General features: G+C 38.6%; 1 protein-coding gene across 1 annotated transcript in view; it reads left to right on the plus strand.

The window, feature by feature from the left end:
• The first annotated feature begins 1,381 nt into the window (after nucleotides 1-1,381).
• SPAG6 (sperm associated antigen 6) overlaps nucleotides 1,382-15,702 on the plus strand; it is a 151,462-nt gene continuing 137,141 nt past the window's right edge. The window contains exons 1-3 of the mRNA XM_006887060.1: nucleotides 1,382-1,406; nucleotides 1,514-1,609; nucleotides 15,085-15,251. Of these exons, the coding sequence (XP_006887122.1) occupies nucleotides 1,382-1,406; nucleotides 1,514-1,609; nucleotides 15,085-15,251 (288 nt within the window). The remainder of the gene's footprint in view (nucleotides 1,407-1,513; nucleotides 1,610-15,084; nucleotides 15,252-15,702) is intronic.

Below are 15,702 nucleotides of genomic sequence, written 5' to 3' on the forward strand. Positions count from 1 at the left end.
TCTCAGAGTATTATCGAGAATTCACCTCAACTTGCTATGTCTACACACTTATGATGAAGTGGAGATAACAAGAAATTGGGCACTACAGTTACAAGCAGCTGTGGCTAATTCTATCTGACACCTGGTGAAATTGTAGTTTCTGGTAAAGTAGCATTTGAAGTTGACATCTGTCACAGAAATGTTCGCTATATAGTTTTCAGAGATAAACAAGAAACTTTTAAGGGACAAAGTAAAAAAAAACACACACAAAACCTAGGGATGCCTGTTTGGAAGAATTTGAGTCAAGACTTTCCAGATAAAGTTTCTCTTTCTCTTTGGGAAACTGCAACAAGTAAAATGAAACTTTAAAAGACAAAAAAGAAAATTTTTGGAAATCACTAAAAGGTAAGTAGTACTTAAAACTTAGTAGTAATGAGGAGGAAACCACAGAATACAGGGAAATTGCCACGTTATTTTCTTGTCTGCTTTTCTCATTGAATGCTTGTTATTATTAAGTGCCGCCCCTCCAATGGGTTTTCCCATGCACTGACAGTAGTTGAATTGCCCACCTTTCTCCCGTGGAGCAGTTTGTGGATTTGTACCTTCTTATGTCTGGGATGGTAGCCCAGGTCCTTACCATTAGGCCACCAGAGCTCATTGCATTCCTAAGAGTACTTATTACATCTTTCATCATAGTAAAGTCTATTAACATGGTTGGGTTGTCTTGACCCTCCAGGAATCTTTAAAGCAGAAATCCCAAGCACACAAAAGCTGAAGGATGGGCAATCTCCTCCCGTGAGATGTGAAAACTCACTGGAGGGTCAGCGATGGGTCTGTTCCCACTCGACGGTATACAACAATAACGCACTTAGTGAATTACACTAGCACGTGGGAGATTTCTCATGATCTTCGAAGCAAAGACAAATTGGAGTAGTTTACTCATCTAGCAGCACTTAAACCATACTTTCCGCACAGGTGGTAAACTGCACCCAGCGTGTGTTACAATCAGGGAGATTACCCTGAGTTTGGTTTCTGGACTGTTTTTTTGTGACGCATAGTTTGTATAGGGCGCCCAGCCGGCCGGGAGAACAACCCCCGACGGCGCACGCCTCTGGCAACGGAGCAGCCTTCCCAAGGGAGCTCTGCGGACCCATCCGCTGCGGCGCGGCAGCCTGTGCGTCGCCGGGCGCCGGGCACCGCCGCCTGACGTCACGGCGGAGACGGGCCATTGCCGCGAGACGGCCGCGTTCCGGTTCCGGTAGGTTGCCCAGGAGACGTGCGTACACAGAGACACGGATCTCTTCAGAGGCTGAACGGTCACAGCCGCTGGCTCTGTGCACGGACTCGAGGAACCGCTTTCGCCGTGGAGGGTCTTTGAGTGCAGAGCGTGACTGCGAGCGCCATGAGCCAGAGGCAGGTGCTGCAAGGTAGGGCGTGAGGCCGGCGGGGCTCCTCGACGGCAATGGCAGCGGGAGCGCCGAAGGAGAAGGGGGCAACGCGGCCGTCCAGCTCCTCCCTTGTTTTTGCCTCGCAGTGTTCGAGCGATACCAGAAATCCCGGACCCAGTTCGTGCAGATGGTGGCGGAGTTGGCAGCTAGACCCCAAAACATTGAGACGCTGCAGAACGCGGGTGAGCCCTCAAACCAAATCTAGGTTGCCCTGCACTCCCGGCTCTGTTGCCTCGTGCCCCACGCTTAGTGTGCGTTTATCTGTTGGGTAGGGGACCCTAAGTTTCTTCAATTCCTAAGGAACTATAGAAACGTTTCAGTCTTTTTTTTAAGCGGGTCTTCTGGGTGTGGGGCAGAGAGGCTAAAGATTCCAGATTGGTGGGAGAAGGACTCCAAGTCCCTAATTCCATCTTTATTGCAACCAGGCAAGTGTCAGGTTGAAAGCTAAAGCCATACTAATTGCCTGGAAGTCATTTTATAATCTGGGAATAAACACTTATCAGACTAATTTTGTCCCAGGGCTGTTGTTGTCACCCTGCCTTTGATCACCTTCAACTTTCTCACAGTAAAGGAATTCCAATGTGGTTGACTTATCGTATTGAGTTAGTGAAAGAGCTATGGTAGAGATGAGTCTTTTGCAAAGGATAAAGATCTGTCTTTGAGAACCCCCATGCTGCTGTCATTCCATCATCTCTCAGTCTGAACTTCTCTACGTTCCATAGTTTGTGTGTGCTTGTGACCGCGCACGCATGTTTTGCACCCTGTCAATTGACATAAACAGAGAAAGTGTTAGTGGTTCTTTACCAGCCATCTTTATAAGAATAATTAAGGATGAGCTTACTACCGGCTGAACTCAGATAAGTAAATATTTTCTGGCTCCTGTGTCGTGGGAAAGGAGCCCTGGTGGTAGGTACAGCAGCTAAAATGCTTAGCTGCTATCCAAAAAGTTGGCAGTTTAACCCACCAGAAAAGACCAGCTGCTTGGAAAGATGTGACAGTCTCCTTCCTTAAAGACTTACAGCCTTTGGAACCCTGTAATACTGTTCTACTTTGCCCAATAGGGTCTCTATTAATCTGAATGACCAAATAGCAGTGAGTTTTGTTTTGTTGCCAGAAGAAATCTTCAGCTCCTAGGAAGTGCACTGTCTTTTAAATGCACTTTAATTAGTTTAGAAATGAAAAAAAAATGAAGACTTACTGACAGGATAAAATATGGTATTTCCCTTAGGTTTCTATGAACAAAATCACTATTGCACTTAAGTGATAATTTATTTGATCTCTAGAAGTTTGCTTTTTAGTCCCTAAATAGTTTCATTGGGGAAAGTATATATTTAGAATGAAGGAAGAGTGATTTTTTTATAAAACTACTCAGCGACCTTTGTAAATGGACACTGAGTATTTACAAATCTTTCATTTCTGCATGACGTACTCTTAAACTAAAGCACTTTAAAAAAATCCTGAAGAATACGAAGAATGACTACTGCTCTTTCAAAATACTGAAATATTAAGCTAGAGATAATATTTGAGATAGAGAATAATCGCTTTTTACTCTAGTCCTGTCACATTACCTTTTGTCATAATTATGAAGTATGGATTATATTCTGGAATTTAATCAAACCAAATTGTAAAGCTAAGTGACTATCAGAGTATGAGTAACTTAGAAATTATACTCATAACTACCTAGCTATTTCTTCTTAGGGCCTTGCCTATAAAGTAATGGACAAGTAAGGGAATAAAAGGTAACATTTTGAAATTAGCTGTACTTAATTTGATGGCATGCTAAAATTTTTCTTTTCTTGAGGAATTTAATATATTTCATACTATGCAGATTTAAGTATTTCTTTAGTGATTTTAGTTTTTTTAAAATGTTACCATGAATTTAAAATTGCTTTCAAATGAGTTACAATGTATGTATATCAATTATGCACTAATGATCAAGATTCCCTCCTCTCCCAAAAAGTGCTTTTGTTTTGATAGCACATGATAATAATACCTTTTACTCCTTATTTAAACATATTGTCCCCCTGTCTGGGAAGACTTCATTGTTATTTTCTAACTTTTGTCTGCTAATAAACTATTTATGTAATAAATATATATCATAGATTAAAGATTACTTGAAAGTATTTTCCATACTGATCAAACCTAATAGTCTGCTTGTTAAGTATTCATTCAGTAAGCATTAAAGATGAAAATGACAATAGAATTTTATTTAATTTATATATCTTCTTTTTTTTATACTTGATGTACTCAAAAGAAAATTTATCATATTAAACAGTTTCAAAAGAATTATCAAAGCAAACTTAAAATGTTGGAAAATTCTCATATCTAGAGTTTTTGTGCAAGCGTTAGCTTACTGATTTCTAATAAAAATGGTTACTAGAAAGAAGAATGTACACTACATGTCTATAATATTGAAATTTTTTTATTTAAAAAATTAACATTTCAGATTTTATCCATTTTTAAGTAAAGAGCATAAAAACATGTAAAAGTTTAGTATTTGTTATAAAATGGCTTTATGTACCTTCAAGCCCTGTTTATTTGCCTCATTTGTTATATCTTACAGTTTAAGAATAGATTTTGATACTTCTCATATTTGAATAATCAGTAGCATATGAGGAATGATTATACATTGTTATTTCTACCAGTTGCAGAATTTCAGCAATTAGAGGTGGCTGCTTAATTATAAAACATTTAAAAAAAATGTCTTGTGGTACCAGGCCACTTATAAGTCTGTTTAGGAGTTTTCTAAAATAATCTAAGAAAAGCGACAATATAAGTATTTTTGTATTTAGTGATATAATAAGTTTCTTTGTCAGCTATTTATATATGAAAATTGAGCTGAAATAGAAAACTAATATTTCATATGTATTTTACAGTAAAGGTGTAAAACATGGCAAGTTGTTGTACTGTTGTTTACTATTGAGTTAGAACCAACCCATAGTTCACTCTCTAGTGTTTTCAGAGACAATAAATTAAAAGGGAGGAGGTTGCCTGTCTTTCTCCCATAGGGATTCAATTCCTTATCACTAAGTCACCAGAGCTTCAAGTCAGTATGACTCATAGTGATCCTATGAACACCAGGCAGAAACCTTGCCCTATCCTTCACCATTCTTAGAATTCCACCCTGCATAAGCTCATTGTTCATCTCTTCAAAGGTCATCCTCTCTTTTACTGACCCTCTTTTCACCCAGCATGATGTCCCAGCAAGGATTGCCCCTCTTGACAACATGCTCAAAGTATCCTTGCTTTTAAGGAGTTCCTTGGTTGCATTTCCTCCAAAACACATTTGTTCGTTATTTTAGCATTCCATGGGATATTTAGCATTCTTTACCACCAGCAAAATTAAAATATTTTCCTTCAGTCTTTCTTATTCGTTGTCCAAATGTAACATGAATTTGAAAGGAAACTATTAAAAATATTGTGATTTGAGTTACGTACATCTTAGTCTTTAAGCTGACATTCTATCTCTTGAGCACTTTAAAGAGGTCCTGGGCAGCCAGTTTACCCAGTGCAAACTGTAATTCTATACATTTTTCCTACTCTTGTAAGAGAAGTTTTCAGAACACGAGATATATAACTCTTTTGAAGATATAGATTATAGATTGGGGCAAGGATATGTATTGTTGATTTCAAATGATATGTGTCTTCACATAATGGAATATTACACATTGAAAATCAACAAACTCATAAAACATTACACAACATGGGGAGCCTGGAGGACATTATGCTGAGTGAAATATCTCAGTTACCAAAGGAAAAATACTGCATAACACTGCTGTTATAAAAATAGGAGACTTAAGGGGGTTGGGGAGAGAATGGGAAAAGAGTGGATAGATAATGAACACCGCATCAGATCAGATGAGGGGAAGAATTGACTAAAAGGAATATATAATTAGGCATTGTATATATGTGGGGAGGGCAGGGGAAGATGAGAGGGGGTAAGAAAATGTGCAACTATGGAAAGAAAACCACCATTTTCGGTGTTTTAAAAAACCAAAAAACCAAACTGTCCTTTCTAATGGGACACAGTAGCTACATATTTCCCACAATTATAACTAGCTGATGAGCTCTAATAGTGCAGTCATTAAAAGTCTTAACCCTTTAAAAAATTATGCGTTATCATAGCAGGGTGAAGCTCTTCAGATTAACGTTTTGTTAGCTGCTGCTGCATTGGCTCTGACACATAGTGATTGAACATACATAAAGCAAAATGAAATACTGCTGGGCCTGTGCATGCTTACACTCTTTGCTATGTTTGAGCCCACTTTTGCAGCCACTGCTTTAAAAACAACCATCATGTCTCTCTGCAGGGAATGATCTCTCCTGATAACATATCCAAAGTACATTAGTAAAGTCTTAATATTCTAACTATTTTTTTCTGTTCAATACAGTATGCATCATTTATTCTCTCTTTCTCAGTCTTCCCTCAATCCCAATGTCAGTCACATTTTACAACAGTGGCCCTATGCAATATTTGTCCTTTTGTGACTGAGATATTTCACTCAGCTTAATGTCCTCCAGGGTAATCCATTTGTTTTTTATTAATTTTAATGAAAGTTTACCGAGACCTAGGGTTTCCAGTCATTCATTGTTGAACTTTTCTCTCTGCCCACTGCCTCCCCCCAATTCACTCTTCTCCCTGAAAAGTAAAAAAAAAACTCTTTCATTGTTATGAGGGTAATCCATTTTGTATAATATTGCATGAGTTCCTTACTTTTCAATGCAGCATAGTATTCCATTGTGTGAATATACCATCGTTTCTCTATCCATTCATTTGTTGATGGACACTTGGGTTGTTTCCAATTCTTTGCTATTGTGAAGAAAGCCTCAGTAAACATGGGTGTGCATTTATCTGCTTGGCTGGCAGTTATGGATTCTTTAGGGTATATTCCCAGTAGTGGAATTGCTAGGTCAAATGGTATTTCTATGTGCAACTTTTTGAAAAAGTGCCATACAGCCTTCCATAGTGGTTGCACCATTTTACACTCCCACCAACAGAGAATAAGGATTCCAGTTTCTCCACAACCTTGCCAACATTTGATGTTTTCTGCTCTGTTAAATTTTGTTGTTCTTACTGGGGTATTGGTTCTGCTGACATGCTGTAATGTCTATCTTTTCAACATAAATAAAAGGCATGTATTCTTCTTCAGGGAGCTCTGGTGACTAGATAGTAAGGGATTGTACTGCCAATGCATAGACCCTGTTCAGATCCACCAGATGCTCATGGTATAAAGATGGACAATCTTCTCCAACATGAAAACCCATTGGCGGGTCAGCTATGAGTTGGTTCTGGTTTGAGGGCACATAAAAACAGCATATTCACCTTTTGCCTTCCATACTGATCAGTCAGTTTTCTTTTGCAGATGAAGTGACTAAAAATACCATGGCTTGGGTCAGGCACACATTAGACCCCAAGGTGACATCTTTGCTTTTTAACACTTTACAGAGGTCTTCTGTACCAGTTGCCCAATGCAGTAGATAATTTGATGTTTTGGTTGCTGTTTCTGTGGGTATTGATTAACTGTCTAAAATCTCAATACCCAATGAAAAAATAAAAACTAATAAATCTTTATAGTTTATTTCAAACAGGTCCTAGAATATACCGTAATTCTCTTGTAAAGCCTCCTGTTTTAAAGAATATTGAAACAGAAAGTAAATTAGCAGAGCAATACTAAAAAATTTTAATAATGATGCTGTTTGAGTTTGATTTATTTAGCCATACAAAATGAGTTTCTTTTTAATTTATTTTTACAAAATGAGTTTTAATTGTGACTGTTAAGAGATAATGAACTCAAAACATTGATTAAAAAAATAGGAAAGGGGAAAGATCCAGTGTGAAAAACAATGTATATGAACTTTGTTAAGTAAACCAGTATAAAATTTAAAAAAATGAAAAAAATAGGAATAGAGAGGTTTATTATAAAGTTTAAGTGGGAAATGTGCCAAGAGATCTAGAAAAATTATAAACTATATGCACCAAATAATAATTTATTAAAAACGTTACGGAAAGTTTTATTTTGTCTTCCAAACCCTTGTTCTACATGAACATTTATCTCTCTTGTTATCTTAGAATTGATAGGGCTTAGAAATAGCAAAACTTGCCTATCAAATCTTAACGTTACAGATTTAACATGTTTGGAAAAAAAATTTAGTATTTTGTTTATTTAGTATTTTGTTACCACTTTATTTTTGAATGTGAACCTTTGAATTTCTACATGGATACCTTTTATACTAACTAGTTAGTACTAGTTATACTAACTACACAGAGGGTACTTTGGTGGTGTAATGGGTAAGGAGTTGAGCTGCCAAACCAAAGACATATGGTTCAAATCCATTAGCATCTCTGCAGGAGAATGATGTTCAGTCTCCTCTTGTGTGACTAACAGCCCTAAAAACCTACTGGCACCACACACAACAAGATAAAGGTAAATAATCCAGTTGAAAAATGGGCACAGGATATGAACAGACACTTCACTAAAGAAGACATTCAGATGGCCAACAAGCACATGAAGAAATGTTCAAAATTCCTAGCTCTAAGAGAGATGCAAATCAAAACAACTATGAGATATCCTCTCACCCCAGTCAGAATAGCAAAATGTAACAGAACAGCAAGGAACAAATGCTGGTGAGGTTGTGGAGAAACTGGAACCCTTATTCACTGTTGGTGGGAGTGTTGGTGGGGGTGCAACCACTGTGGAAGGTGGTATGGCGCTTTTTCAAAAAGTTGCAAATAGAGATACTATTCGACCCAGCAATTTCACTACTGGGAATATACCCCAAAGAGACCATAACTGACATCCAAGCAGATATATGCACACCTATGTTTATTGCAGCTTTGTTCACAATAGCAGGGAGTTGGAAACAACCCAGGTGCTCATCAACAAACGAATGGATAGAGAAGCTGTGGTATATTCACACAATGGAATACTATACTGCATTGAAAAACAAAGAACTCATGCAATATTATTCAAAATAGGTGACCCTGGAGGACATTATGCTCAGTGAAATATCTCAGTCACAAAAGGATAAATACTGCATGGTGCCACTGTTGTAGAATGGGACTGATATCAGGGTTGGGGTAAGACTGAGAAAAACTGGATAAAGTATGTATTCTGCATTGAAACAGATGAGGGAGAGAATAATTTAAAAGCAATAGTAGGGTATTACAGTTATCACAAGAGTCCAGAATTAAAGGTGCATAGTGCAGTGTACCTGGGGTGGTGGGAGGGGTGCGGGGGGGATTGTATACTAAACAAAGAATTTTTCTTTTACTTTTTTAAAGAGAGGAGCAAACTGGGGAGTGGGGGAATGGAGGGGAGGGCTGGGCAGGGAGAAAAGTGCAACAATGAATGAATGGAAATCCAAAATCTCTGTAAATGTTCATTAAAATTATTAAAATAAAATAAAAAAAATACTTGTTAACAACAACAACAAAAAACCCCAAAAAAACCCACTGGATGGTCAGCTTTGGATTGTTTCTGACTGGATGGCACATACAACAACTGTTAAGCCTAACCAGTTTCTTTTCAGGGAGCTCTGATGTCATAGTCCATGGGAAGTTACACTGATAACTCAGTATCATTAGGGCAGCATCTCCCTAATGGTTTGAATCTACAAATGACTTCTAGGGAGAAAGATGGACAGCTTCCTTCCTTGTGATGTAAAGCCTGGGAAACCTTTTGGAAGGTCATCTGAGTTGATTTTGACCTTAGGGCAATGTTGAGTGAATGAGTTTCTATTAATCCTATATGGTACTGTTTAGGTGTTGATTCTTCAAGGAAACCTTGTCGGAGTCATCACAGTTAATTCTTTTGACTTAGGCTCCTTTACTCCTCATATTTAACTTTCAGAATACCTGTCACAATATAATAATTTATTTACAGTTTCTCCACTAAATATAACTTCCACACCTAATATAATGCTTAGCATACTGCAATTGTTCAAAATATTTTAATAGACTGAAATAAACAAAACCCTCATTAGTTCTGACTTTTAAGTCTGCATAACCATAGCTCCAGCTAGACTGAAGAGAAGAGAAAATACTTTTCTAAATATTTTCACATATCTTGAAAAATTCTTTTATCAGCTCATGTAGGTAGGTAGTGTATCTTTGATAGTGTGAGTACTTAAGCTCAAAATGAATTAATGGCAAAATTGGAACTGGAAGTCAAGTTTATTAATTGCTGCATGGTCTTCTCTGTCTGTTACTTCCAGGAGTTTCTTAAAAGTTCTTGTTGACTGTTGAAAACTACACTATTTAGTCCTTATAACAATTATGAAACCTGGTATCTTTTTGAGATATACTCAAAACATCATAAGAATTTAAGTAGAGGTCAGGTGTAGAGGGTAACGTTTATTGATTAATACCTGGAAGTTTAAGTGAGTGGAAGAAGTGTTTCAGGCTTGATTGGGCATCAGGGTTGTATTCTTTTCCCATTGTCTTTTTCAGTCTGTATTCTGAGCAAAGACCTTGAGAAGCTGGACTTGAAGAATGTGGCATCAGCTTTGGAGGAAGAATCATCAACAACCTATGTTAGGCAAATGCTTACAGACCTTGCTTACAGACAGTGAAGAAGACTTAAAGCATATACTGCAGAAGAACAGAAAATGACACCCTTCAATATGGATTACAACATCAAGGGGGAAGAAAAAACACCTCACCACTAGACCAGTAGTCAATATTATGAGGGATAAAGATTAAAATTGTCAAATGACTTCATTTGATTTGGATGCACAGTCAACACCAAGTAGCGTCAGTCAAGAAGTCAAAGACATGTTGCATTTGAAAAATTAGCTATCATCCTCTTCAAAGTGCTATTGAACAAGAATATCAGTTTCAAGACTAAGATTTGCCCAGTCCAGCCGTGATCACGCTTTCAGTTGCTTTATATGCATTTGTATGTTGAAAAATGAATAAGGAAGATCAAAGAAAAATTGATGCCTTTAAATTGTGATGTTTTTGAAGAGTTTTGAATATCTCATGAATTGCTAAAAGAACAAACCATTCTTGTAGGAAGTACAGCCAGGCTGTTCCTTCAAGGCAAGGATGGTAAAACTTCATTTAACATACTTGGCTTGTCTGAAGGGACCAGTCTGGAAAAAGACATCAAGTTGGGAAAAGTAGAGGGTTAGTGAAAAAGAGGAAGTCTCAGATTGACACAGTGATTACAGGAATGACTTGAGCATGGTAGAGATGGTGAAGATGATAAAGGATAGGTTAAAATTTTTAATGTTCATGGAATCATTATGTATCGTAGTTGATCTGACAGCACCAAAAATACCACCAATGATCTTTATTCCCTGCATTTGGTATTTAGTAATATTTACTCCTCACTTATTGGCATTCTCATTCACCATTTTGCATTTATGACTATGGTAAAATATACCCTGTTTAATTATTTTTTGCACTGATAATGCACGTATGATAATAACCAGTGCTTAGGACTCTGACAAGATCCTTGACTTGCAGTCTTTTACCACCAAAGAGGGAATAAGAAATGTAGTCTTCTGAGGCACATGGGTGCTCAGGGTAGTGGGGTTTTGTAGTGGGTCAGCAAGAACAGGATATTGCCTAGTGGGTCCTGAGTACCCACAGGATCCTGAGCCGGGAAAATGATAGTCCCTAAAGGTGGGCTTGGGACTAGGAGTCTGACCACAGCTTCCAGGTTCAAAGGCTGGCAGGAATAATTGAACCATGGTCAGAAAGAGCACTGAGATGGTGCAGTTGAGGTTCTGGGGCATATGAGACATCAGCTACCTGGAACCTGTGTAGCATCTCTTACACACACTTCTTGATGCTCCGACACAGGTAAAGGTAAAGTACCTGACTACCTGGGTAGACGTCAGATCAGCCTATAAGTGGTCATTGACTGTTGCAGTTTTAAGCTTAAAGGCAAGAGAGACTCGGCTTGGCAGAAGCTCTGGATAGTTGATTCTCATAGTGGCACTGGTGTGGATAGAGACAGGACCACCCAGAAGGGTTGGGGGATGGTCAGTAAAGAGATTGGCCAGAAGACCAAGTGTGAGCATGCACGTTCCTTGAGAATCCAAGTTGTCCTGCCTGTGGTTAGAGAGCTGTTTCCTCTGACTCTAGGAAAGCCATCAAAGGCATTTTGGGGTCATTGAGATGAGCCAGGGTAGCCCATGCTTAAAAATAGTGTGGGTAGGAGAGGGGAGGGACACTGGTGATAAGGAGTGAAGGAGCACTTGGGCCTGCATGGCTTTGGAAGACTGCATAGCCTTCCTCTACCCACTGGTAATGGTTATCAACTTTCACAAAATGCCATTTATTTTTGCATAGTTTGGTTTTTTAGAATTTGTATGTATGAATAGGTGTGGACTGGGAGTTCTGTTTGTCTTCTTTTTTATCTATTCCTAATTAGAAATATTTTTATTTTGAGTGGAGTTCTGGTGGCCTAGTGGTAAGAAGCAGCACTGCCATCTCAAAGGCACGTGATTCAAATCCACCAGCTGCTCCACAGGAGAAAGATGAGCATCTCCTCTCATGCAATTAACTGCCTCTGTGAACCTGCTGGAGAATTAGCTATGAGTTGGTTCCAGATTGATGGTAATCAACAACAACAACGACATTCTATTTAAGCACTTCTGGATATAATTTTTTTAAAAGAATCTTGACAGCGTTTATTTTTGTGTTGTCATTGTTTACTGTCAAAATGGTTTGTTTCTATAACAATGTCTAACTGAATACCAAACTTAGTGCTATCACTTCAGTTCTGATTCATAGCAGTCTCATAGGATTGAGCAGAATTGCTTTTTAGAGATTTTGAGGTTGTTAATATTTTTTAAACAAAGCATGTTGGTTTTTATTCACTCAGTCATATATATTGTTTATTAACATTAGTAACAATACCTAAAATGTGATTGTATTTTGTCTCCTTCCTCCTTGTACTTCTTATTTCCATTAATCATTCTGCTTTTCCTTCAGGGCTTTATCCTTAGACAAATGCTGCTCTTTTGACTCTTTATAGTTAGTCAGTCTAAGGAGTAAGTAAGAAGATGGAAAGAATATACTGAGTCACTGTATTGAAGGGAATTGGCAGACACAGAAGAATTTCATGAAACAACATATGAGCAAGAGCCTATGGTGATGAAGTTCAGGCTGCTTTGAAGGAAATGGCAAAAAATAAGGCTCCAGGAGTAGATGGTATACCAATTGACATATTTCAGCTAACAGATGCTGCGGTGGATGTGCTCACCAAGTTGTGTCAAGAAATCTGGAGAACAACCACTTGGCCAACTGACTGGAAGAGATCTGTATTTGTTCCCATCCAAAAGAAGGGCGACCCAACAGAATGTGGAAACTATAGAACAATATCATTGATTTCACATGTAAGCAAGATTCTACTGAAGATCATCCAAAAACGACTGGAACAGCACATCAGCAGAGAACTCCCAGGAGTCCAGGCCGGGTTTAGAAGGAGTCTTGATACTAGGGACATTGTAGCTAATGTTAGATGGATCTTGGCTGAAAGCAGGGAATACCAGAGGAAAGTATATCTGTGTTTCATTGACTATGCAAAGGCATTTGACTGTGTGGATCATAACAAACTGTGGCTGACTCTGAGAAGAATGGGAATCCCAGAACACTTGATCGTGCTAATGAAAAACCTCTATGTGGACCAAGAGGCAGTTGTCAGAACAGAGCAAAGAAACACTGCATGGTTCAAAATTGGGAAGGGTGTATGCCAGGGATGTGTCCTGTCTCCATACCTTTTCAACCTGTATGCAGAACAGATTATCCAGGAGGCTGGGCTCTATGAGGAGAAATGTAGTGTCAGGATTGGTGGAAGACCTATCAACAATCTGCGTTATGCAGATGACACAACCCTGCTTGCTGAAACTGAGGAGGACCTGAAGCGCTTGCTGCAGAAGGTCAAGTACTGCAGCCTTCAATATGGATTGAGGCTCAATATCAAGAAGACAGAGATTCTCACTATTGGACCAATTGGCAGCATCAGGATGGATGGTGAAGAGATTGAGATTGTTTACAGCTTTAGTTTGCTTACCTCCACAGTCAACACGGTTGGTAACAGTGGCCAGTATTGCCATGGGAAAGTCTGCTGTTAGGGACCTCTCCAAAGCACTGAAGAGCAGTGGTGTCTCTCTGGAGACTAAGGTGCATCTGATACAGGCCATGGTCTTTGCAGTCACTTGTTATGCATCAAGTGTTGGACAATGGCTTGGCAGGATAGAAGGAGAATTGATGCCTTTGAGCTGTGGTGCTGAAGAAAAGTATTGAATGTACCCTGGACTGCTAAGAAAACAAACAGGTTCATCCTGGAGAGGGTTAAACTGGGCGGCTCCTTGGAGGCAAGGATTCTGGGACTTCATCTGACATACTTTGGATATATTGTAAGGAGGGAGCAGTCCTTAGGGACATCATGCTTGGGAGGGTGGAGGGACAGTGCAGAGGGGAAGGCATCTCTATGTGGTGGATTGATTCAGTGACTGGGGTAATCGGGATGGGTGTATCGGAGACAGTGAGATTGGCACAGGACAGAGCAGAGTTTAGGGCTGTTGTACATAGGGTCACAAGTGACTCGACGGCACATAAAAACAACAACAACAAGGAGTAAGTGTCTCCCTGGCACCACTGGTCACCTTATAGGATTGTCAAAAGAACAATCTAGGTCTGTCCTAGAGAGGGTAAAATCATGTTACTCCTTGGAGGCAAGCATTTTGAAGCTCCCTCTCACATACTTTGGGCATACAATGAGGAGGGACCAGTCCTTGGAGAAGGACATCATGCTTAGAAGAGTAGAGGGTCACCACAAGGGAGGTAGACCCTGGATAAAATAGAGAGACTGTGATAATGGGACCAGGTGTGTTGGAGATGGTGAGATTGGCTCAGGATAAAGCAAAGTTTAGGGCTTTTGTTCCTAGGGTTGCTATGAGTCATAGTCATATAACAACAGCAACAACAACAACAATTATTTTAAAGTTGAACCACTGGGGTGAGTTTTCTGCTGTTTCAACATTGACAGAGGGCTATAATCAGTATCAGACTCATAAATTTTAACAAAATACTCAATTTTCTCATATATTTTAACAAATGTTTTCTCTTGAGCAGCTTGTGTGTTCCAAATGTGACCTTTTGGTTAGTAGACCATCAGGGCTCCTTTTTGAGTTGGATCACTCCCTCTCTCACTGCCTTAGAGTTGATTCTGACTCAGTAACCTTCCATCAGGTTTTCAAGTCTGTAAATCATAAAGGAGGAGAGTACCTACCTTTCCACATTCAGAGGCATTCGTGAATTTGAACTACCAGAATCCAATGACCTTTCAGTTTGCAGTGCAACTCATTCCAGACTATAGCATAGTTTCTTAATCAAGCAACTTGATGTAAATTAATGAACATTTAGAAGGTTTAGGGTACTTTCTTTTAGTTAAAATTACATGATTACTTTTCTTGTAATGTTAGGCTAAAATACCACTAATAAGACAGAAATACTAGTTAGAACATATAGTAAAAGAACTAAACTGTAATTATTATTTATCCACTTTATCCCACCATAGCAGTGTTTCAGTCCATATTATTTATTAAACAATTCTTAACCCAGTTTTCTTGTCTTGATAGACTTTGAATGATATGTTTGCTTTTTCATTTATATTTAGCCAATTTCTGCTCTTTTGCTCAGGTGTAATGTGTTTGCTGAGGCCTCTTCTTCTGGATGTGGTCCCAACAATTCAACAGACTGCAGCTTTGGCTCTTGGGAGACTGGCTAATTATAATCATGACCTAGCAGAAGCAGTCGTGAAGGGTGGCATTCTTCCACAGCTTGTTTACTCACTGGCAGAACAGAATGTAAGAATATTTTAAAAATAAGTCTTATGTTTTTTTTTGTTGTTTTAGCTTTTTGAAAAGTGATACTTTGCATATAGTCCTATACTTGTATGTGTATAATAATTATAATTATTAGCATGTTAACGTTACCTTCAGTTCTATGAAGATAACTGAGTATCTTTCAAGAGTTTTGCTTTGAGACTGATGTTATAGCTTTTTCCCACTACTATTAATATAAGAAGAAAGTTCTGCTTTATGTGTAACTTCTTAAAAATTTTATGTAAAATATTTCTGAATTTAAAATGAATTTTGAGAAGTTACAGGAGAATTGATGCCTTTGAGCTGTGGTGCTGGAGAAGAGTATTGAGAATACCATGGACTGCTAGGAAAACAAACAGATTTATCCTGGAAAGGGTTAAACCAGGTCGCTCCTTGGAGGCAAGGATTCTGAGGCTCCGTCTAACATACTTTG

This window comes from Elephantulus edwardii, unplaced genomic scaffold (genome assembly GCF_000299155.1).
Source record: "Elephantulus edwardii isolate Elephantulus edwardi_28Jun2011 unplaced genomic scaffold, EleEdw1.0 scaffold00054, whole genome shotgun sequence".
NCBI lineage: Eukaryota > Metazoa > Chordata > Mammalia > Macroscelidea > Macroscelididae > Elephantulus > Elephantulus edwardii.